Source organism: Cyanistes caeruleus, chromosome 6 (assembly GCF_971803275.1).
Source record: "Cyanistes caeruleus chromosome 6, bCyaCae1.hap1.1, whole genome shotgun sequence".
Lineage (NCBI taxonomy): Eukaryota > Metazoa > Chordata > Aves > Passeriformes > Paridae > Cyanistes > Cyanistes caeruleus.
Window position 1 is genome coordinate 60,375,737 of NC_141706.1, and position 24,514 is coordinate 60,400,250.

The 24,514-nt window shown below is 42.4% G+C and overlaps 1 protein-coding gene across 21 annotated transcripts in view; it reads right to left on the bottom strand.

The window, feature by feature from the left end:
* The window catches only part of AKT1 (AKT serine/threonine kinase 1), a 77,828-nt gene that overhangs the window by 5,161 nt on the left and 48,153 nt on the right, over positions 1-24,514 (bottom strand). For all 21 annotated transcript variants that reach the window (XM_086895947.1, XM_086895951.1, XM_086895952.1 and 18 more), the window contains 8 exons: positions 24,207-24,354; positions 17,567-17,698; positions 17,346-17,411; positions 15,438-15,506; positions 14,618-14,743; positions 13,205-13,333; positions 8,772-8,986; positions 1,380-1,467 (listed from right to left, as the gene is read on the bottom strand). In XM_086895947.1, the coding sequence (XP_086752073.1) occupies positions 1,380-1,467; positions 8,772-8,986; positions 13,205-13,333; positions 14,618-14,743; positions 15,438-15,506; positions 17,346-17,411; positions 17,567-17,698; positions 24,207-24,354 (973 nt within the window). The remainder of the gene's footprint in view (positions 1-1,379; positions 1,468-8,771; positions 8,987-13,204; positions 13,334-14,617; positions 14,744-15,437; positions 15,507-17,345; positions 17,412-17,566; positions 17,699-24,206; positions 24,355-24,514) is intronic.

Here is a 24,514-nt window from a genome sequence, read left to right on the forward strand (position 1 = left end):
AAAACATTTGAGCACCATTGTCAGCTTTTTACCTTAAACTTCGTAAAACCAGCAAACCCTCAAGCATTCAGCTTGTCAGCTGGGTGAAAATGGGGACAATTTAATGCTTAGAACAGGAATTCAGATCTATTTTTCACATTATACTGAATAAACTCCATGGAACTCTCTCCTGCCTTCATGACTGCATGCAGCTCTCTGTCAAGGGATGCTTTGAAAGGGCTGAGGTCGAACATCTTATCCACACTTTCAAGGCACAAAAACTCATTTTATGATTTTTCAGTTCCTTTAGCCATACAGATCTGGAGGAAGTGAAAGAAGAGAAGGAAACAGAGCCCTCTCTGTAGCTGTATACAGGCACTGGACAATGCTCCCACGACAGTATGGGAACTCAGTTTCTGCCACATTTCTTACCTGTTCCCACCAACTAGAGAGAGGGACAACCAAACTGTATTTAGAGATCAAATGAGATGTGATACCACAAGGGACTGCTGGGGGAAGGAGGGACATCAGGAAAGGCTGGGATTGAGTGAGATCATGTGGCATCAGTGGATGGGAGCTCTGAATCGGCAGACCCGTGTTTTAGTTGGCTGCATTTCACGAGTTTATGAAAATGTGGCTGTTGAGAATTGAACATGAGAGGACAACAGCACACCACCCTTAGAGCACAAAGCAGGGCATCTTGGAGGAGTGAAGTAGTTATCTGAGAAGGAAGGGGCAGTGAGGCACAGACAATTGATGACATGTTCTTACAGGAAAGGCTGGGCTCTTTGACTTCAGTGGGACTCACTGAAAAGCCAACAAACACAGTGGGTCTCAAGGAAAACCCATGAGAAATACCATGAAGTGCAGACACTTCATATCAGTCCTTTGCCACACACAAAAAATAGTATTAGGCTTGGATTGATGTAAGAGCCTACTGGACTTGTCTTGAATGCTGACATTAGATTGAAAAGGCAGGAAAAAGGCAATGGGAAAGAACGCATCTTCTACTACTGCTTCTAGAAAGTTTGGCTTTAGATGCTCAGGAACCAGCAGTAACTCTGGGCTTGCAAGGGATGCATCAGTCAACATCAAGAAATGGCAGCAAGAGTTAAAGGAAAAGCCATTTTAAAAGCTTATATACTCTCTAAATTTGGAAGCTATTTTGATTACATCCTATTTATTCAGCCATAAAACCATGTATCTCATTAAGAAATACTCTTATCATTACAAAATAAAAATCCAGAAGTAATCTGATTACAGTATTCTGAGTTGTTGCTAAAACAACTACAAACCTTTTATGTGGAGGTTTTCTGTGTACCTTTAGACAGCAACAAAATTTGAAACATTTGATATACCCACAGCTACAATTCACCTTGGGAGAACAGTTGTATAAATACCTTTTTCTCATATACATCTTGCCAAACAATGCCAGCAAAGAATTTGTGCTGCATAATCTCCTTGGCATCATCAGGACCGCCACCTAACCTGTAGGAGGCAAAATAAGTAATTAAATGTTTGAGTACAGTTATTTTTTCTAATACAATTTTTACTGCAGTGTACTGAAGAAATTGTGAGTTTATATAATGCATTTGGGAGCAGTTCTAGCATTTGCTATGTGTTTGGTTTTTTGTGCAAGGCCTATTTTAGGCTTCAACAGAGTTCCACTAAAAGATTTAAGAACAGGCTAACAAACAGAATTAGAAAAAATGTTTCTCTTAGACCAAGAAAAAAAAAAAATAACCACAATTTAAAAAGCTGCCCTTCAGGAAAGATGCTGTCCTGGGGACCACAGCAGATCCTGTAAAGTGATAGGTCTGAGCCACAGATCCTTCTCTCTACATTAACATGCAACTACCCCTTACAGTTTTCTAGAGCACAGTGATGCCAGCAGTAAAACTGAAGTGAAAGAAAGACAAGGCTTTTTAAGGCAAACTGATTTATGCAACCTGATTTAAATTTCCATTAAAGAAAACAGTTGACAACTGCAGTGATAATATCACAGCATATGCAAATCTTTCCTCCTCCTTGGCTTCAGGAAAGCACAAAGGGTGTTTTATTGACTTGAGGTATATCAAGATAAAGCACTTTTATTCCAAAATAAAACTGTCCACACAGCTTATAGATGCAATCAGTTTAGCTGCAGTGTTGAGCTAACTGATGCTTAAATTTTGCTGTGGAGGTTAAAATGTTCTCTAAAAGACTGAACCACATCTGCAAGCAAAGACAGGCATGGAGAAAACAACACCGATACCGGGTAATCAGCAGGAGACTCAGGTAACAAGGTTAAAACAATGCTCAGGTGTTACTATGCTCAGCCAGGCTGATCTCTAGGACCTGCCTGTTCTCCCATGCCTGGTGCCACTGGCAAACTGAGATACTGACCCCATTTCAAGAGCTGGAAGCAATGACTCTACAAGAACCAGGCTAGAGTTATACTGTTACAGACATCAGGGACAAGGCCTGTTCTCTGGGCCTGAAGCCAAGATCTGGCCAGGCCTCATCCACTGCTGCACAACATCTGGCCCTGAAAGTCCTCTGGGCCACGTGTGGTAACCCCATGCCCCAATTCATGATTATCTGGGGACAGAGGGGAGGGGTTTGGTTCAAAATATCAGAGAAAATATGAAGGGTGTGCTAAAACCCATTGAAGTGGTATTTTTACAGCTTGAGACTGCATGCTCTGGAATGCAGTGAAGGCACAATGCTGTTGGGACAGCACTGGATGACAGTTTAGCGTGGAAAAGTCAAATACTGTGACACTTTGTTCTCAGCGCTGACTGGGAACGGATCCTGATGCATTCAACCCCTCAGCCACGCCTGAGCACCATCTGCAGGGAAGGCAAACTGGCAGAGGCCATGGCTGTAGCAGAGACACCCAGCAGAAGAGGTGCCTGACAGTCCAGGGGATGCACTGCTTCCTTGCCTTCTTCCATTCCAGTGCCACAGCAACCCAAGGGGTTTGCTCCTTATCATCCTTTAGGAAATGGGCAGTGGAACAGCTCCCCAGCTGTCCAGTACCTGGGTGACTCTCTCCTCCCCAGGTGAGCTCTAAGACCAACCCAGGTCCACCCTAGAGCCCCAAGGGCCAAACCAAACTGGACGAGGGCTCTCCCATCTGCCTGGCAGCACTTTCTACAGCTGCAGAGCAGCTCTGGAACAGAGACAAACTCCAGGGCAGCCTGGGAACAGAAACAAACTCTGTGAGTAATCATTTCTCGGCTGGTTCCCCCCAGGTCTAGTGGCTTTGCCAAGTCTCTACCAGACTCCTTGTTGCTTCCACAGCACAATGATGATGGCCAATGAAGAGGGTGGAGTCAATCCTCCTTATGCACGGATGTTACCAGACTGCACAGGAGGTCAGCAGTGACTCTGAGCTAAGAAGCACCTGAACAGTGTTCTGCAGAGAAGCAGGCAGGAAGGCTGGCTGCCTGCAGCCATGTACAAGTGCTCTGCAGAATATCTTATCTAATACGAGCCTGTGTTCCATGAAGGGCAAACACATATTCAGGGAAATGCCAAGAAAGACTCCAGATGTTTTACTTACCTTTTAAAAATTACAGTCAAAGTGAATGGTGAAACAACAGAAACCTCGTATTTTGGATATGGATTTATTCCAAAATACAGTTTTGTTTTCCAGCATTATTATGAAAAGTCCCTCTCAAGGAGAACAAAATTAAATTGGCAACTAACACAAAAAACATTGTTAAGCACCAGTGAGAACGTAAAGAGCAGCAGGTTTGTCTTTCATACAGACATGCAATAAGGAAAGAAAAATACAGCACAAATAAGAGCTCTGAAGAGACTCCTGGATAATAAATCCTGCACATTTAAGTCCTCCTAAATAGTATATATAGGACTTGAAAAGCAAAAGCTACAGAAATTTACAGTATACAAAGAAATATAATAAAAAGTATGGTGGCCAAAAAGCAATTTGAAGAAAAACAAGAGAAAGCATCCCTCAAAACCTAACAGCCAAACAATTCTGGTTATTCATTCAACTTCTATCTACACTTGAGAGACTTTCTTTAGTTAAATTTAAAAGTGAAAATTATTAATAAAGTGCAACATCCAATATTAAAATGAAATTACTTTAAGTTTTTATGAAACTGCATATTGCTTTTAAGTCCCTTTAACCATTTAATGACAAATGTGCTCCATAAACTGAGGGCCATCAGCCATCATTCCACAGATTTATAATGTATGAATAATTTTTAAATTTTGCTGTACTGTATTTTTTAACACGTGTATACAAATATAGTCTATAAACACATAGGAAGATTGCAATTAGTGGATCACATGAAAAATAATATATCTCTATTTGCCCATGTAGAACCAGAGTGCTCGGCTCCCAGGTCCATTCCCAGCTCTTTAAAAAGAAATCTGCACACTTCTAGCTTTCCAGTCCCGTCTTCACATGATTTCTCTGAGTCACCCCTGCCCCCAAACCTGGTTCTACAACAGCACAAACATCCCCACCAGGCTCAAGAACAGCCCAGCCAACGCTGTTGGTGGTCACCAGCTCCAAGTCACACAGACTCCCATTTCTCCTGCTCTGACACAGTCAAGATGGACACCAGTAACATATTCTACTTATGGCCCTTACCTTCAGAGGCTTCTAATAGCCACAGGAAGGATTTGGGAGCTGTAACCACATCAGTTTCCTGTGACTAGCACTATCAGCACAGAGCAGTTCTGTCTGGCTTTGAGAACAGCATGATTTGAAGACTCCAGATTTGGAAGGAAAAGGCCAAATTCTTCCCAAAGCCCTGTACATGGAGTCTTTGAGTGCTTTCCTGCTCAGAGATTAAAACTTTTGGAAAGGCTAATGCAGCTAGCTTTACTTCCCCCACTTCTTCATTAACCACATGCATGTGACACAAACATGGTAGATCCAAAAAGCACTGAAAAAACTCCCACTTCACAACATAAAGTAATCGAGGGGAGTCATGTTTGAGGTTGATGAAGCTTGGGAAGCCTCTGAAGTAGTGGTTTCTGGAAAGCTGGGAGAAAAATTCTTTAAACTTGCCTTTTATGTTTTTCTCAGCTTCAATTTAGATCTCTGTGGGTGAACTGTTTGAGTTTTTCTAAATCGCTGTGGACAGAACTGATTTAGACTAAAATTATCATACACAACTAAATCTCAGCTTGTCTCAAAGCACCTGGAGAAACATGAAGATCTGAGCATTTTGCACTTCAGCTGATACACAGGACACTGGAGCTGTCTGGAGACAGAAGCACTCTCCTACTCAAGGCACCCACATTTTGGAGCAAACACAAGTCACCTGTCAAGTGTGGCTCCAAAACTCAGCATGTCCGCAAGGCATCCAAGTATGCTGTCCATGAGGACCAGCTCTTCAAGGTTACCCTTCTCCAGCTTGCTTGGGACCACCTCCAAGCCCCTGAAGTCCCCACAAATGTCATCTCTAACTCTTCCAATGCCAGCAGTGGCTGTGAGGGCTGCAGACCTCCCTGTCCTTGAGAGCAAGGGTGCTCAAGAGCCATCTAACCTTCCTGTAGCAGAGCAGCACAGAGGACACAGACACACAGCTTAACTACAAATTCCTTTCACTGGTGAAAGAAACAAGGAGTTTGGTTTTCATACAACTAAGGGCTTGACTGACTCTGACATTCCTGAACATCTGTGGCCAAAGTTTTGTGTGGATATGGAAAGAACCATCATGGCTAGGGAAGAATTAAGTACCAGATCTCTGTGTCATTGCAAGAACTGACCACCAGGTCCCAGGGAGCACCTTCAGCTCTCCAAAGCCACAACTGCAAATCTGTGAAGTCATTAGATCTTTGAACAGGTATTTTTGAAATGCTGCATCATCTTCCTCTCATTCTTGCTGAATGGCAAGGTCCAACAGCACCACAGAGGCAGTGAAGCAGCCTGTGACAAACCCCATCCGAGAGAGGCTGAACAATCCTGGCCTATGACAGGGACTAAGATATGTAGTGAAATCCGACCATCAAAACTCAGATTAAATCATCCTAAAGTTCTCTCAAGTTAAAAACCTGTCAAGATTTGGAGCTTGCAAGACACTAATTACAAACCCGCCCATCCATCTAAACTCAGCCCATTTACATGGGGTGCTCTGATCCATGTGCACCTCTATAGGCTGCAGTATCCACAGCCAGAGGAAGAACAATAAAAGGCAAAAACTTTGTTGTTTCATGTATGGAAAACTGCCCTGATTACTTTCTTTCATTTGATCCATGTCACAAAGCAGCGAAGGGGAATTTCAGGTCACATTAACAGGAAATATTTACAGAATAGATTTTTTCCTTCTTAGGAAAATTAGGGCTCACATTACAAGATTAATAAACTTCTATCAATCCCAAAAGAAACTTCAAAATTCCTTTTCTCTTACAAAATGGATTTCATATGACCAAATTTAGAAAACAGCCATGATTAAAAGCAGAGTGCAATTTATTGTTCTTCACATTTTCTCCATATGCCTGGGAGCTTGAGACTGAAGTGGTATTACTGAACACAGAGTGCTAACACTGCTTCTGTAAATCCAGCTCAGGTACAACGGGTCGTTTTTCAAATTTAATTCACTGACACAGATCACAATTCCCTAGCTCCTTGATATTTAACTTAAACTATCCTTGGCACTGAGCTTCATTATATCAACCTGTATTGCTGGGTTGGTTGATTTTTTTATTTCAGGGGAAGTGACAACATCCCCCAGTTTCCTTTTTCTCATGGTTTTGGCTGCCTCCTCCATCTCACTCTGAAGTTCATCCAAAGTTACGCTGCCAATTCTGAAGCTTTCTGCCACAAGCAATACAGTGATACAACTTCTGTCCGCAACTGGGCTTTGTGGAAGAGGGGATTTCTGTTGAATTACACAGTGGCTCCCAAAGCATCAGACTATCATACACTATATAACTTCTCAGTGAATGCATTTCAGTAGCTCTCTGGCTGTTTTTTGTCCATATGGCTCCATGAGCTCACTGTGAGTCAACTACCAAGTATGCCAGGCGCCCACCCCAGCACCCAGACCACCCAGAAAACAGAACATAACACTACAAGGGCAGGATGCACGAATTCTACCTCTAGTGCTTCCACATCAGCTCTCCATGCAGCCTGAAATGTCATAAAGTGAAGAGGATTTGCCGAACCACAACTTCAGTTCAAAAGTTATGGGAACAGTTATGGGAGAGAAACCAGTATTTAAGAACAGTCCATGATCCAGAAAAGCTTAGGAAATACCGGTGTAACTAATCATAATTACAATTAGGCATGTGTATGGGCTTATCTAGTCAACAATTACTTCTATCAGCAGCACGAAAATCATCTGTCCACCAGATCAGAGCAGCGCTGCTTCCAAGCCTCCAGAAGATCCACGTGAAGAAGTGGCTATTTGTATAAAGTGAGCATATTGTGGAGTAATTATTGGCATTGGGAAAATCTCGTAATTAGAAACGAGTGGGTGTTCTTTGTTTGTAAACAAATTGCATTTTGGTTCATCAGAGATGCTCCTTTAAGAACAAACTGCAGCAGATGCTGTTTGTGTTCCCGGTGATTGAAAGGCCCCACCTGAATAAGCTATGAAAGGGTCACAATTGCATTTAACCCAGCGCTTTACTGGACAGGAATGCTGTTGGCAGGGGCTGCAGCCAGGCTCCCAGAGCACAGAGCCTGAGGGCTGCTCATCAATTACACAACCTTCTCCTGGAGGTCCCCTCACAGGCGCCGGCAGGAGGGGCTGCAGCTGCTGCCACCTTGTACAGGGCTGGCCACGCTCCGGGCTGCAGCCGTGCCCCGCTCCCCACAGCACCTCCAAGATGAATCCTCCAATGTTACAAACTGTGGATTTGCATTAGGAGACCTCCCAACAGGATTTTCCATCACAAAACAGCCATGGAAATAGCCTACAGCGATGACAGAAATCCTTGCTACAAGTATCCAGGTAGTGGCAAACCCCATCTTCCTGCTATGTGCACACACATGCACAGACTAAACAAACACCAGAAAGCAAACCGGAATTCTCTGCTTGCACCTCACATGAAAGGCTTCCTATTTGGGGCCCATTAACAGTAGAAGGTTCAGGACAGGAGATCAGGGGCAGAGTCACAATATTATTTGTTTTAAAAAAGTCTGGGTTGACAAGATGGCAGGTTTTTAACTGATGTTTATCTCTGTGTGAAGGTCAACATCCTTTTTGGATCTTGTTCTATTTTCTGTTTGTTAGCCATTAGAGGCTTTTTTTGTGGGTTGTTTTTTTTTTGTTGTTTTGTTTTGTTTTTAAATCAAGGGTTATTCTTAAAAAAAATACAGCAATAAAAGAAAAAAAACCCCAAAAAACCAAAAGGAGGAAATAAGAAAAGTCAATTGAGCATGGTATAAACTCCAACACAAACATGGTACAAACATCACCACCTACTGTCCAAAGCAGGACGCTAAATCACTGGCACAGATCTAGACAAAAATTCAGGAAAGGGACAGCAGTCTCAACTGCAACAGAAGGTAAAAGCATTTGGTGTAGAGCATCTTATAAGTCACAGCAGCCACTGGATTCATTACAGCCAAAGGCAGGGTTAACTTGCTTTTTCCCAGGCTATAGTTCTGCATTAATGGCAGCCACCATACTCTGAAGTTCAGCTCCAAAGCTGCTTCATGTCACTGTTTACACTGTCAGCTCATATAAAAAGTTAAAAATAAATGAGTAGATCCACTTGCTGCATCTTGTTGGATAATCACTTTGAACAGATTAAAAATTAAATGACAATTTTGTCTCAAATACCTTAAAAAAAGCGCAACTATTAAGCAACAGCCTCACCTTTGCTTAGGATCCTTCTTCAGCAAACCTGACAAGAGGGATTTTGCTTCAGGTGACAATGTGCGTGGAAATCTGATCTCCTCCATAAGGATGAGTTCAAAAAGCTTTTCATGGTCCTGATTGTAGAAAGGGAGCCGGCCACACATCATTTCATACATCACAACTCCTAAACCCCACCAGTCTACTGCACGGCCGTAGTCATTATCCTCCAGAACCTGCAGAATGTAAGGAAAAAGCTTTAGAAGATACTCCCAAACCAGGCATGAACACACAACTCAAGAAGCAAAGTTTACCCCAGCAAGTCCATCTTCCACAACATAGCCAAATCTACAAGTGGAGTATTTGCAGAAGAACCATGTGAAAAGAACTGGTATCCATGCTCACCATCCTAAGTGAGCAGAGGGGGGGAAAAGGAGGCAGCAGGTATGTTACAGCAGCCTCCTTGTCCTCCTTCTCCCACCCTCCCTCACACTATGGTCACGATAAGCACAACCTTTGAAAGTCCAAAGGTCAAGAACTGTTCTCACATTACAGAGACAGCTGTTAAACTCTCACTTATTCATCACAAACTGTTCCAAATGGGATCCAAGATTTTAGAAAAACCCCCAACCTACCAAGGAGCCAGTACAGGGAGAAAAGGCCACCAACCTGTTCCTTCACCAAGCGAAAAGCCAAACATATCAATCATCTTCTAATCAACCTGCATCCCAAAGGGGTGGCTCTACACATCCTAAAAGACCACCCACAAATACTCAATGACTACTCTACATTAAACACTAAGTGCCAGAACACCACTCCTAACATCTGACCGGCTTTAAGGTTGTAAAATGGCAGCCAAATCGTCTGGACACATTTTCCCTCCAACCCCTTGCCCTGCTCCAAAGGCACTCCTGCCTCTGCTTAGAGGGCTGCAAACACAGGAACAGTCAGTGGGGTGGATTTCTGCCAGGTCTCACAGCTAAAGGAGCCCAGCACAGTTCATGCTTCCCTTCCCCTGGGCATTTCTATCTAGCAAAGCAGTGGCTGGTGCAGGGACCCCAGCAGTGCTCTCCACCTCTCCTGCTTGCTCCAGAGAAGCTTTGCCATGGTGCATTTCTGATCTTCTGCACAATGGGTTGCTGAAGGGAGCAGGGAGAGTTTTGTGGCTGGTGCAGTGGATGTTACAAGGACTTCTCTAGACTTTGTGTCTCCTATGCAGTTGTCTGTAGCTGACACCAACATCTCATATTCCAGACCCTGTCCTCAGGTTTTAGTTATCATCTTTACTCCCTGCAGGGGCCTGCACTGAGCTGCTTACTCTTGCTAAGAGCACAAACCACAACTGCACCACCATCCTGTTTTCTTGCTGCACCGTGTCTTTGTGAGCTTTACATTCCTGCGATTCAGGATACTTAACACTTAAAATTAAAAGAGTAAAAGAGCCTAAGTCAGTGCAAGCTTAACAAAAGCAAGATCTTAACCTCCATAAAATCTTGATATAAAGGTTTTGCACATAAAAAAGAAGAATCGAGGCACTTCATGTAACAACTCTGCACTCTGCCTCTCTTTATTCACTAATTATTCCCCTTAATTATCTCAACGAGGGAGAGGGCCTGCAGTAAAAATCAAAAGGCTGCCAGGTATTAGATTACCCCACGTCCGTCTATTTACAGCATCCCCGGCCGTATGATTCACACCAAACGACAGCTGGCTGTGCAGCTGCCCCCTCCATGTACACGGCCGGCACAGCTGCCGGCCGGGATTCCAGGAGCCGGCCCCGTCCGTCCTTCCCGAGGCTCACGGAGATTGTGTGACAATGCAGTTCCCGCTCTGAGTCACCCCGCTCAACCAGCGCTTCCTGTTCGCACTCCCCTACACTTGGCTTCCCTAAAATAAAACACTCGCACGGCCTCCTATTCGTATTTTTATTTTTTAAGCTGCTGCAATATGCAGCAATATGCAAGATGCAATAGGAGAGACTGAAAGAAAACCACAGTGACCTTTGTTGTGCGTAGTTAATGTTACAGGTGCTTTCGAAATGCACTAAACACTTCAGATGTTACTTGAAAAAGTGTATTAATACTCTGTATTATAAGCTAGATTACTAACTACAATAATTTCCTTAATCTCCATTAATTTTAAACAGAATATAAAATGCTAATTTCTTCAAAGTTCTTTAGCACAATGAGCATATCCTCGTATTAGTGACTGCACAGAAGAGAGAAATGCTGTATCAAAAATATACCATAAAAAAAGACACTGCATTCATCCGTCATTTATTGTAACACACTGGATAGCTGGGGAGCAGAAAAGTAACAAGGTCATTTCACTTAAATGATGGGATCATCATTTCCTAACAAGCAGCTCTACACTGTTGTGAGACGGAATTTGAAAGGGAAGGCAGAACAGCTGTAAACATCACAGCCATTGATGCATCTGACACATCAAAGTTGACATGGTTCAGTCACTGTCATCCATGCATGAGATTCCAGTATGAACCTAAAAACAACGATGCAACAACTGTACAGACACACTGCTGTGCTGGACTCGAGTTACAAATGCAGACAGGAGCATCGACACCCCTGCTTTTAAGGCTGTATGACCTTAAACACACAGAAGATCGCTTGAACACGATTTTCAGATTTTTTGCATGCTATCAACCAGATGACAACCAGAATTTAACACTCCAACTCACAGATGGGATTTGCAAGTGAGGGAGAGAACTGAGTTAATCAAAAGGATTTGTCCTTCAGGGTTTTTGGATGGGGTAACTCATCATAAATATTAAAAAGAAAAAATAATAGCAACTAATTGAACAGAAAGAACAGCCCAATTGCCTGCACAGGGAATCCCCATACTCCAAGTTAGGAAAACCCCAAACAATAAATATTTTTAGCGTCCTCATAAAATCCTTGATGAGAAACTGAAGTTCAGCAATTGATTTTAAGAGGGAAGCTAAAATAAAAGCCATATTTATGATAATAAACACTCTGTCATGCTGCTAATTACTCTCTGCATCAGTAAATCTCAAATTGTGGTGCATGGACCCCCATTTAGATTCACTGAAGACTTCTGGTGATCCATGGAGAAAAGCTGGCAGTCATCATGAGACTGGCTCCACCTCTTTGCTGCAAGCTACTTCGACAGGTGCCCGTGTTCTTCATTATTACAAAGGACTGGAGGCCCTTGAAAGCAGCTGGGAGTTAAAAAAAAACAAACACAGAAACCAAACAAAACCCAAGAGCATGCTGCCACCACTATGAAAGCAGGGAGCACAAAAGTGCTGAACAGCAAAGACATCAGCTCTCAGCAGAAATACTCCTCCTCCACACTGGTTTCCCATCCTTTGTTACTTTTACACAGTTCAATTCTAGGCAGTTTGCAATGCTCAAGTCTCCCAACTCAGAGGAAAGCTGTGCCAACAATCTATAACCTGCCGTCAGCCCACGGTTCACTTCTGCGTGTGCTCCGAGCAGGACAGAAATGTCAACGTGATGGGAAGCAAAGCCCCATTGCAAGGGAAGCAGCCCTCGTGCAAGGCACACCACTTTGGCTCAGGCTCTGTGCCTCACAACTCCAGGAGTTTGCTTCCACACAGCTCGGAGTGTGGGCAGAGGAACCAGAGTCTGCCCGCAGAGCACCGAGCGTATGCGCATCCCCGACAACCTGACTTCACTTCTCATCCATCCCTAACTCACTCCCAGCTGTAACACCACCTCTGTTGCACAACTCTGAGTGCTTCCAGGAACAAACCCGCAAACACACATTTGTGTTTTGCACTTGAAAAGGAAAATAATAAAACTGGCACCAAAATAAATTCCCCAAAACATCCTGTTTGGGAACTGAGATCCCCTGCCTGGATTTATTTCCTCTGAAATTGGAGTGCTCAAATCAACACTGAGAAATATCTTGTGTGCTTTTCTAGTCATAAAATAGTCAGCACTTTTAATGTATGCCATGCTAAATAATGCGGAAAAAGCTTGGTCTGTCCTGTTTCTGAAAGCATGTCACCTTTTACTGTCCTCAAATAGTAAAATAATAGTAAAATAGTTGGACAATACTTTCACTTCTTAAGTGAAGTCCTATTGATGCCTTTGAAATAGGCACACATAGAAAGCTGCAAAAAAGGTAATCTCTCATGAAATATTTGAAGTGATTAAAAAGGCTGGGGTTTTTTTAAATTATATATCTGATACAAGAAACAAGCCCTGTTCCAGTAAAATGTACATATTCCATCAAGTGGAAGAAACTAGCCTGCCAAAAAATTATCATGTATCATTATGCTAAAGATGTGTTCCAGATCATGATGAATAAAGGAGTCTCAGGATGTGTAATTATATAACAGCAGTTAGTGCATGAGTACATCATTGCACAGGAATTTATTCTGTACTCCTACTGCTACCATGGAAGACACGTAAGAAGGCACTTTAGCACAACACCCAACATAAACATACCTCAGGCGCAAGATACTCTGGAGTGCCACAGAAAGTCTTCATTGTTGCTCCATCCTTGATACCTTCTTTACATAGTCCAAAGTCTGTTATTTTTATGTGTCCATCTTTATCCAGCATAAGATTTTCCAACTGGGAAAGAAAGCCAAATTAAAAGACATGAGTAACATACACTGGTCCTGAGCAGGATAATCAAAGACATGAATTTTTCAGATCAGTTTTGAACTTCATCCTCACTGGGGTCAGAGTCACAGCAGCTGCCAAAGCATGTAAAATGTAAATATACATTTGTAACATTTTCCTCAGTTTTTAGGGAACATTAAGTAATTAATTTGCAGTCCTGGGGTAACCAACCACAGATAAAGAACACAGAAAATGAACATTTTATTCATACTTCTACATCATCATCAACAGAACAACAGTTGTTTAGAAAGTATATTAAGTATTCCCTCTCACACAACTTCATCCCTGCTTTTACTCTGATTTTATGAAGTAATCTGTACCAGTAAGAAATAGCATAAAATAAATAAAACAGAAATAATATGCAACATTAAGGAACCACTTCCAAAGAGACCCTTTAAATGAGAATCACTATATACATTTACTCAGCATATGGTATCCATCCCACCCTGAGCCTCTAGTTTTTCAGAAAGTCACCCAGGAATTAGGCCAGTTTCATCAGTGTATCAATAAAGTGCATTACAGGAGAATCATGGTGATACGGCAGATAAAATCCCAGCAGAGATCCCAAAGTTAACCTGACATAGTCTGAAAACATTACAGAGCATACTTCATTTTAGACTGCCCCTAAATAAACTACCAGGATCTTCAGGATCTACCAGGAACTTCATCCTATCCTGAAAACTCTTCTCAGGAAGAAAAAAAAATGCTATTGTTGCATTTTCCTCAAGAATTTCTCACATTTGTTTGCCCTGAGATACCTTGTTTGGTTGGGTTTCTTTTCCCCTGCTTTGCTCCCTAAGCTTGAAGCTTGGGCAGTTTTCTGACTGCAAGCAGCTGCTATGAAGACGGTGTGAGCAGAGTGCAAGGAAGCACAACATCCATGCAGTTTGAATTTCCATCTCTTTGCTAAGACCAGGATTATGTTCCACCATGCAGAAGCATCGGCAAAGCTTCTCTCAGAACATAAGCAGGCAAGTGAAAATGAAACCCCTGTAGCCCAGTAACCCTTCATGTTCTCTGAAATGCTGCCAGAGTCACAATATATGCCTTATGCAGCCTCTTGGACTATCAAAGGGTTTAGACATCCTGTAAAGTCCAGCCCAACAGCTGCAACAACAGTTTGGATAAAGTTCAGTCAGGAAAGGATTTCTTAATAGTTCAGGATCATTTGCTTTTTTTAACAACAAACAAAAAGCCAAGCCCCAAAAGCCTGAAAATGATTTTTCTACATACCTTCAAATCTCTATAAACTACATTCTTCTCTGAATGCAGGTAATCCAGCGCTGAAACAATCTCAGCCCCATAAAACCGAGCTCTGTCTTCAGAGAAGACACGCTCTCTTGACAGATGGAAAAACAACTACAAGAACAATAATTTGTTAACTTCAAATATTTTCTGAATTATGTCTTCCAGTTCCTGCTTGGAAGGTGCTATTACCTAAGAGAAAACCCCTTCCCATCCTCACCCAACTGTGTCCCCAAATGTGTTTAAAAGCATCATAAATTAAATTATTAGATAATTATGTCATATATTCACAGATGAAAACTGATAGCCAGTTAATGTACTACAGTCTTACAGGTTCAGAAAATCATAAAACTGTTTTTGACTGAACTACAAACTACAGCCTAATTTAGAGAAATTTTAATATTCCAACTTTTCTTTCCTGACTGTAATAGTAGTTAGCAGTTTCTTGTTCTCCCTCCTGTATAATATTGTACACTCACAATATTAATTTAAGTGTTAAGACTTGTCTGGCAACTAGAGCAACTAGAAAGCAACCTTGCCTTCTTGAACTTCTAGGTGTCAGATTACAACATACTGCTGTCATGTAAAGTATGTACCTATGCCCAAAACCTCTGTGTTCTAAAAATGGAGTTGAAAAAATTGAGTTTTACTTCTTCATGCTAGCTAAACCAGTGAACAGCTCTGTTTAACTTGGACAGCTTGGACTAATTAGAATTGCAAAAATGGACCTTAGCTAAATAATGTCAAGCAAAATTAGCAGTAGAACAGGAAAATCCTAAAGCATTAAACATTATTGTATTTCCCTTACCTCTCCTCCATTAGCATACTCCATAACAAAACACAAGCGATCGTGTGTCTGAAAGGAGTACTTTAAAGCCTGAAACAGATTTAAACCAAAACTCAGAAGACAAATCATAGTGACACTTAGGAAAGCATTTTTAATAGAGTTTCAGAAGCAGACATGAAATTTTCTATTTTAGTGAACTTTTTGTTCTTAAATCTTACATAATACTTGTATTTTCCTGTTGCAGCTGAGGACTGATTCACTGCCAACTTTTTTCATTAAATGAATTTAATAAAATATTAAACCAATTCCTTGCAGAAGCTATCATCACCTAAAATGCTGTGAAACAAAGTCCTGGCCCATTAATAGGAACTCAAAGTGTACCGACAGTGACTGTGAAGTTTCCTCCTCTGGGCACAGGTTCAACTGACACATAGAAGGCCACAAGCAACCCTGGAGCACAAGGTTTCACCACACTCTTATATGAAACACACAAGTATTTTCACACACCAGCTCCCTTGCCCTGCTGCCTGCAACTGCTCCCTGCTGATGGCCCTCCAGGGGATTGCCCAACACTGGCAATACCAATTTGTGAGCAATTCACAAAAACAGACCGGATGGAGGCTGTGATGGAGAGTCACAAGGTGTCTGTGTATAGCCCAGTCACATGTATTCCCGTGGCAAGAGTAACATCAACTTGTTTGCCACAGTATTAAGATTTTTCATCACAGAATATGCTGAACTGGAAGGGACCCACAAGGATCAAGTCCAGCTCCTGGCCCTGCACAGGACCATCCCAAGAATCCCACCATGGGCCTAGAGTGTTGTCCAAATTTTCCTTGAACTCTGCCAGGCTGCTGCTGTGATAATTTCCCTGAGGAGTCCCTGAGTTCAGGGCCCAACTACTCTCTGGGTAAGAACCTTTTCCTAGTACCCAAGCTAAACCCAGTCTTGTAGTTAATATCAAGACAGGCCTTGTTCTGGATACTTGCGTTTATAAAAGCATTAAAAAGAAAATACTGCATATGATATTGTTATCTTCATTACAAGGGATGATGCTTTTCAACCAGTCATATTTTTTCTGGGAAAAATGAAGGACCAGGTTTTAGACATGTCAACATTACTGATTTTACTCAACAGAGGCAATTTTTACTTCCAGGGGTCATGCTTAAAAGGTCTGAATTCCAGCTAAACCCTTATACCTGGCCAAAGGAAACAACCAGCATCCGACACAGTGTCTTTAAAGGCTTTAAGCAGCTGTAGACAATTCAGAGGTAACTTATAATAAATATTAGAAACAAAATCTTGAGATGGAACTTGGATATCTGAACTCAGCCCAGAGAGACTGCTGGCACTTAAAGCTCTGAAATGAGAGTATGGATTGGCTTCAGAATCCAAAAGGAAAGCAGCAGAAAAAGCACAGTACTGCTCTTCCTCTCCCCATTCCACATGCTCCTACCACTATCCTTTGTCTGACATTACCAGTGCTCTGATTCCAAAATGAGCTGCTTCTGGGAGCTTAAAAAACAAAAAAAAAACCAAAATCAAATTTTTCTCCCCAGTATATCTTCCTGACTTAGTCTGTCACATGATCAGGGTCACCCTGAGCTCTGCTACAAAGAGACCACACATTTGAAGGGCAAGGAAAGAAGATACTCCTGTCAAGAGGTATCAAGTCATTAAATGGGTGAGCCCTAATGTAAAACCACTCCCTGAAACCCTGTCCTCAAGAGGTGCTGAGGACCTGCTCTGCAAGAATCAGGAAACTTGAAGTATTTTCATTTGGGCATCGCAAAAATGGAAGGGTATAAAACTACACAGCCACTCTGAAAACACACATCTCAGATGCATTATATAAGTAACAAAAAGTAAGGAAAGCATTGGTGGTGGTGCTGATGTCAAGTTACACTCTGCAGAGGCAGAAATGCTTACTGTTAGGAACGGGTGCCGAGAGTTCTGTAAAACCCGGTTTTCTGTCAGCGTGTGCGCTACTTCATCCTGAAACACAAGCAGAAGGAAATCAGCAGAGTGATTTCCCCAGACCAGGGGTCCATTTCAAACACTAACAGAACAATTATTTACAACTACTCCGAGAATCCTTCCCATGACTTTGACAAAGGCTGTATCAAGGATGAAGTTTCCCATCTACTCACCTTTGCTACAATAACTTCCTTCTTCAGAATTTTCATAGCGTAATACCGTCCAGTTGCTTTTTCTTTAACTAAAATGACCTTTCCAAAAGTGCCTTTTCCCAGTAGCTTAAGGTATTCAAACTCATTCATGGTCTGTTAACGATACAGATAAAGAAGAACTGAATTACATGATCTAACAAGAAGTGTATTATTCTCAGACCAGAATTTCTCATTCACGTGAGAATGCATCGCACATGTCACATATGCGGGCTTTTTAATCCTTTTGTTTAGTAGAATTCAGGAGCAGAAATGATTCTTCCACAAAAATGAATGTCAGTGCACTCCCAAAGACAATCAATCAAACTATTTACAGAAAACCATAAGCTTTCAATTAACTGAACGCTCTTTTGCATGACTCAACACTCAACTGTACAAGTAACGCTGAACATATTAATCCATAGACATTCTGACCTCTTGGCCAGTGCAGACATTCATTAAAAGGCACATGCTGCTCTAATTCCAGGGATTAAACCCACACCTTTTTTCTGATGTTCTCCACTTCTGTAGGAGGCCACTTTTCTTGTGCTTATTGAACAGCACCAAAAACCAGAGACAAAATGACTCCCCCCTGTAAAGTCTCCATCTGCTCGCTCAATGGGACTTTTGAAAGGGCCTTCCAGTAGTCCATGCACTCTGAGTTGGACACATGGGAGAAATACCAACCAGATATTCTCATGAGGTCAAAATAACACACAAGTTTACTGGGAAACTTTAGAACAATCAAGCAACTTTGGCTAAAGCTTTACTACAACATCCAATCAACATAAAACACTTCTCACAGCATTAACCTGGACCATTCCACTTAACAAACTTTAAATCCATTCAATGGGAAATTACTCAAAGTATTCCAATGAGAGGGAATGAGGAGAAAAAGACAGAAAATATATAGAAAAGCACACATACAGCTACCAACTTCTGAATTCCAGCCCTGTTCAGATAGAAGCTCCAAGAGATAGCATCTAGACAAGGTGATGGCCTTGTGTTCAGCCCTAAATAACCCTTTGGCCTTCATGGGCCCTTCCTCCAGGTGGGACATGTGCTCATTTGGTCACTCAGGAGCTGGGTTAGGGGAGAATGGAGCACTGCCTCTGGTGTGCCAGTGACTGGCAGCTCTGCTGGGCCGGGATACAGCTCCAGGGGGTGTGGGGCAGCTCACTGTCTCACCAGGGCAAGGCCCAACTGTCCCCTTCCCCCACACACATGCACCCAAAATGTCCTGAGACATCACAGCTTTCCAGTCTCTAACAACCACCCCATGTCTCAAGATGGGACCACAGTAATGGTACCTTTCCTCTTGTGGTCTAATCTAGCAGACAGAGCAGAAAGGAAAGAACGTACTCTGCAACTCATATAATGGGCAATTGCTATTCCAATAACCAAAACATAATTCTAGTTAATATTCTCCCCTATGCAGTTTATTGCTCCCCACTCCCTGAGTCTCTAGACTGCAGGTGAGGTGCGATGCTAATCAGGATCCAGGGGAAGAGTTCATGAACCATTCTTTCACCTGCAGTGCCCCAAGAGTCCAACAAGTTTGGTCTGTGATTTCCTATGTGCTCCTTGAGACAGCACTCCTTTTCTGTGAGGTGTGGCATTCTTGACCATTAGGTAATTTTATACAGTTAGTTTTGATACTTGCTGGACTTGTAAGCTGGGTTCCAAAACAGCTTGGCAAGTGCAATTTAGGATTCTTTATGACTTTTTGATAGTGCAATACATTGAACTCCTTGTCAAACTCTGTCAGGATCAATAGTTAGGTTGTTTTGCCTTTTGGAGTCCATTTTACAGGTCCAGGTATCAGCACAACCTAAACAAATACACATGTCCCAAATTGCCACCATTTTCCCTCCCACCTATTAGGTTTCAGGGGGATTACTAGAACCTGTACCCAGGGAAAGAGAAAGAGGTCAGTGGGAACCATGGGAAATAACATTCAGTAAGCTTCTACTACCTCATAGTCTGAATTGTCTCGGGGGGGGGGTCCAATACATAACAACACTCTTACTCCAACCTCCTCAGCACATAATTTTAGTCAAGGTTTATTTAGTCAAAGTTTATTTTATTTATTTTTGGTATGGACCAAATACTTTCCAACTTTATCAGACTCTTCAGCAGTTCTCAAACCTCCAATCTTTTTTTCTCTTAATCACTTACATCTTCTTCATCTACAGCTGGAACTTCCTAGCTCCAGTTCCATTGTCAGCCCTGTTTCTCCTTCCTTCCAGGGCCACCAACAGTTCAATATCCCTTTCTTCTGTACAATCATGCTTCACACGTTGCTTACCATTACTACACATGCTTCCCTCAATACAGTAACTTTATACTCTGCACTGAGTATTGAGTATCATATAATGATTTCCATCATTATATGAATTCTTGTATGTGAGCTCCTAAACTAAACTTGAGAGGAATCTTCCCCACTCACTATGGCAAACAGAGGGAAAATACGAACATCTCAAAACACAGCAGCAAAAAACTCATATAAACACATATGAACATAAATATCTTAAAACCTTTCAAGATAAAAACACATGTAAACACTTGATGTAGCAAAGGACAGCAACTCCTCTGTCCTATCACCCCTTCATCCTCTCATGGAACACATAGGAGAAAACTTAGTCCCACTCAGACCTTCTTCAAAGACAGGAAGCACCTACTTGGGACTCTTTTGTGTTCTCTGCTATAGAAAGCTTCATGGAATAATTAACAGTCTGTGAAAATGATCTTAGAACACATCAAAAATGCAACCATCACTAATGAAACTTAAGTTATCTAATACCTTAACAATACTGATGAGCATTCTTAGCACCATGTAGCCAACTTGACTTAGAGTAGTCAGCCATCCTTTTGAAATCTATTCACCTCAGACAAAACTGTTTTCAATGGATCCACATTATTCTGTTACATCTAATTTTTCAAATTTGGACTCCAGTCCAAAAGCCAACCAGTAATATGTATTTGTTCTATGTGTGTGATGTAAGAGTGGTCCTTAGGGAAAAAGACACCACTCCCTTTTCTTTCTTGCTCACCCCTTTGAAACCACACTTGCTACTACAACTGTTAGGTAAAAGGTCCTGCTAGGATGGTGAACTAATCCAGGAGCAAACAACTGTGCTGGAAAACTGGGAACACTGCTCTGAAAACACAAAATGATAAATAAACCATTTAATGTATTTCATTTTAGCTTTCAGATTTCAGTGCAGCTTTATCTCCAACAGGTTTACTGTTTACTGTATTGTCCAATACAGTCCCTCTGTGCTCCTCCTTGTCCAGAGCTGACTAATTTAGATGTCTCCAGCTACAGATCTCACAGCTGTGAGTGTAGCTGAAGTCCTTTGCACTTCTGCTTAAACAGCTTTCTTCCACTTTCAGACATACACCCAGTCTTCTGGCTGGTCAGGATATACTTGAACATGCAGAGTTATTACCAAGACTAAAACAACAACCTTGCACAATGGCTGAAGTAATTTTTCCCCAAGAAATCACAGATTCTGCAGCAATTCCACCTCGGGCCTCTAGTGGCAGGCAAGGCTCAAAACCCACGGCTGCCAGGAGGAGGCAGTGTAGGAGGAGTTTGCAAAGCTTCATGGCAAATACAGGGAAACTTCAAGGATATTTGAATTCACCACCTTCTCTCACTTTTTGGAGTTGGCACAGGGAGTTTTTTGTCTAAGTCTAGATCCTTAAATTTTGCAATAAATAACATTAACACTGGAGAAGGCCAACAGGGCACCAGCTGTTTCCCATACACTGGTTGGAAGCCCACTGACTCCCTCACTCTCCCAGTAATTTTACCACATGTTGGAGTGGGGAGAGGGATGAGTTTTTTCCCATCAACAGGTTTAAACTCTTCACACAGGACGTTCCCTCCTCAGAAAGCTTTATTTCACTCCCCATCAGTGAAATTTTCAAAACATTCTCAAGTTTTATTTTCTTGAGGATGATTGCTAATTAACCAATTCTGATGCAGAGTGTGATATCACCATCGGCTCTGCCTCTTGATAGCAGGGCTTGGGGTGGGGGCAGTGAGGGTTGGCTTTGCTGAGTCAAACCCCTCCTCCAAGGAGTAGAGGGAGGTGACACCAGTGACATCAGGCTCAGAGAGCTCCACCTCCTTATTTTTTACTGATGGGCAGAGTTTATGGTTTGGGGAGGGGTTTGGCTTTGTTGCATCAAACTCCTCCAAAGAGTTGAGGGGTTCAAATCACCTTCAGGGAGGCCCAACTCCTCCCCTAGGCTGAAGACCCAGGTTCATCCTCCACACCTTCCTCAACGGTGTTAATCTGCAACTCTAAAGCTCCGTGGTTCTGCACGAAGTTGTTCAACAGGTTTCTCAGGTTTGGGGCCAGTTGCTTTTGGGCTGTTAATTCTCACTCCGCCCTGAGGCCAGCTATTGTTTCAGCCTCCAAGGCAATTTGCAACTTCACCAGCTCTTTCTCTAGCCCTTCCAACGCGTGCTTCATTCTTTCTGGGCAGCCATTACAGACTCCGAAGTGGAACCCTTACCAGATGTTTTTTTCCCTTCTTTTGACAAAGTTCTAACATTCTCCACAAGTACCTGCATTTTCAGGCAGTTTTTGTCATACCACATGTCTGTGTCTGATCAACCTTTTATACCTGGGATTCCATGATCTTTTTTGCCAGAAAACACCGTTTTTGACCAAAAACTACCTTCTTATTCTGAGTTGGATACACGAGAGAAATACCAACCAGATATTCTCATGAGGTCGAAATAACACACAAGTTTACTGGCAAACTTTAGAACAATCAAGCAACTTTGGCTAAAGCTTTACTACAACATCCAATCAACATAAAACACTTCTCACAGCATTAACCTGGACCATTCCACTTAACAAACTTTAAATCCATTCAATGGGAAATTACTCAAAATATTCCAACGAGAGGGAATGAGGAGAAAAAGACAGAAAATATATAGAAAAGCACACATACAGCTACAACTTCTGAATTCCAGCCCTGTTCAGATAGAAGCTCCAAGAAGAGATAGCTTCTAGACAAGGTGATGGCCTTGTGTTCAGCCCTAAATAACCCTTTGGCCTTCATGGGCCCTTCCTCCAGGTGGGACATGTGCTCATTTGGTCACTCAGGAGCTGGGTTAGGGGAGAATGGAGCACTGCCTCTGGTGTGCCAGTGACTGGCAGCTCTGCTGGGCCGGGATACAGCTCCAGGGGGTGTGGGGCAGCTCACTGTCTCACCAGGGCAAGGCCCAACTGTCCCCTTCCCCCATACACATGCACCCAAAATGTCTTGAGACATCACAGCTTTCCAGTCTCTAACACTGCCTCGCAGCTGTCATTTGCTCTTATTTGTTTCACCATGAGGAAAAACACTGGAGGAATCAGAGGCTGAGCAGAGACTGTACCATCAGATCAATGACCACTGCCAACATGGCAACAATACGATTTAGACAACCAAAGGCTGCTGCAGCCTCAGTCTGGGAAAAATTTAAGATGCCCCCAACAGCAAACTTTTCCATATTCTTCCCTAGAGCTGGCTGAGGAGATTTTCTGCTAAACTGTTCAATGCAGTTGATGCCAGGACCTCAATATTCATTTTTTTTATCCCCACTAACATGTCCAGGAAGAGAAGACAGTCACTGTTTCAGAAGACTGTATCCATTTGAGGAATGTGGTGGTTCTTGCATTTCTAGGGAGGACTGCTCAGTAAGAGCAGGATCTGTTCAGCCGAAGACCCAGAAGCCTACTGGCAAACTCTGTCTCAGAGTGGCATGAAAATAGCCACCCACATCACTCAGAAAGTACTGACATTCTCTTACCGAATGGCTAGTGAATGGTGGATGGCTATCTTTTTACAGAAAAACTTCATCAGTTTTCACAAAACTGAAACAAGCTTATGAAAGTGGGTGAAGGTGACAATGCTGAGTTAAGACACAAGAAGTGCCCACCTAAATTCCACAGACAATGCATTCACATGGGGAAATGTTCTATCAATTCCCATTTGCAGGAACAGGTGGAGATACTTTGGAAAACAGAAGTATGAAGAGAAGAGCTCAGTGGGGTAGAAAGAAATAAAGGGAAGATGAAGACAGATGCTTAAAAAGGCTCAACAGGGCAAAGATCTCCTTTGGTACATACTCATGTCATGGAAGGCCATTTCTTAGCTGGCCCTCTGCATTCAGACTACGCAGTGCCTAATGCAAAACCCCAAGTTGTAGGAGCACTACGGACAGACACTGCAGTGGCTGGCTGGAGTTAGCCTAAACCCTTAATCCACAGCAATTAAATCCACAGACCCACCCTAAATCCTGCAAATCCACCAGAATACATTTGCACCAACCTACAAGGGGTTTAGAGTCACAAGGTCCAGTCGGAGCTTTGGTTTCAGGCTCTGTATCACAGGAAAACAGGCAAACCAAACCCAGACCTGCGCTGGCCTTGAAAGCCACACGTGAACTCAATTCTGGCAGACTCAGGTTCTGCTCTGCTGAGGCAATTGTTTCTTCCAGAAGCTGCATCTACAGCAAATCATGTAATTGACAGGGCAACAGACATGGTTTGATGGCTATTTCTTGTCTATGTTTGAGAAGACCTAAAAACCAGTCATCCCTGCTATGCCCACTTACCACTTTGTGTTTTGGCTTTGTCATAGAAACCTCCATTTCTTCGGCACCTGAATTATCACTAGGAGAGCCAGATCTAAAATCCATCATCTCTTCCTCTTGTTTCTTGAGGCTGTCTGCTACTGTCTGGATGGCTTTTGTCCATTCTTCCCTGGTAAAATATAGGCAAAAACATTAATTACTTGTGGCTTTAGATTACCACCTGCCATGGCAAGGATCACCAAGGGATACAGGGCCACTAATACTCTCTGATGAATCAATGGAAGATATGATGAATTATGTGCATTTCCAAGCACTGTAAAAATGCATTT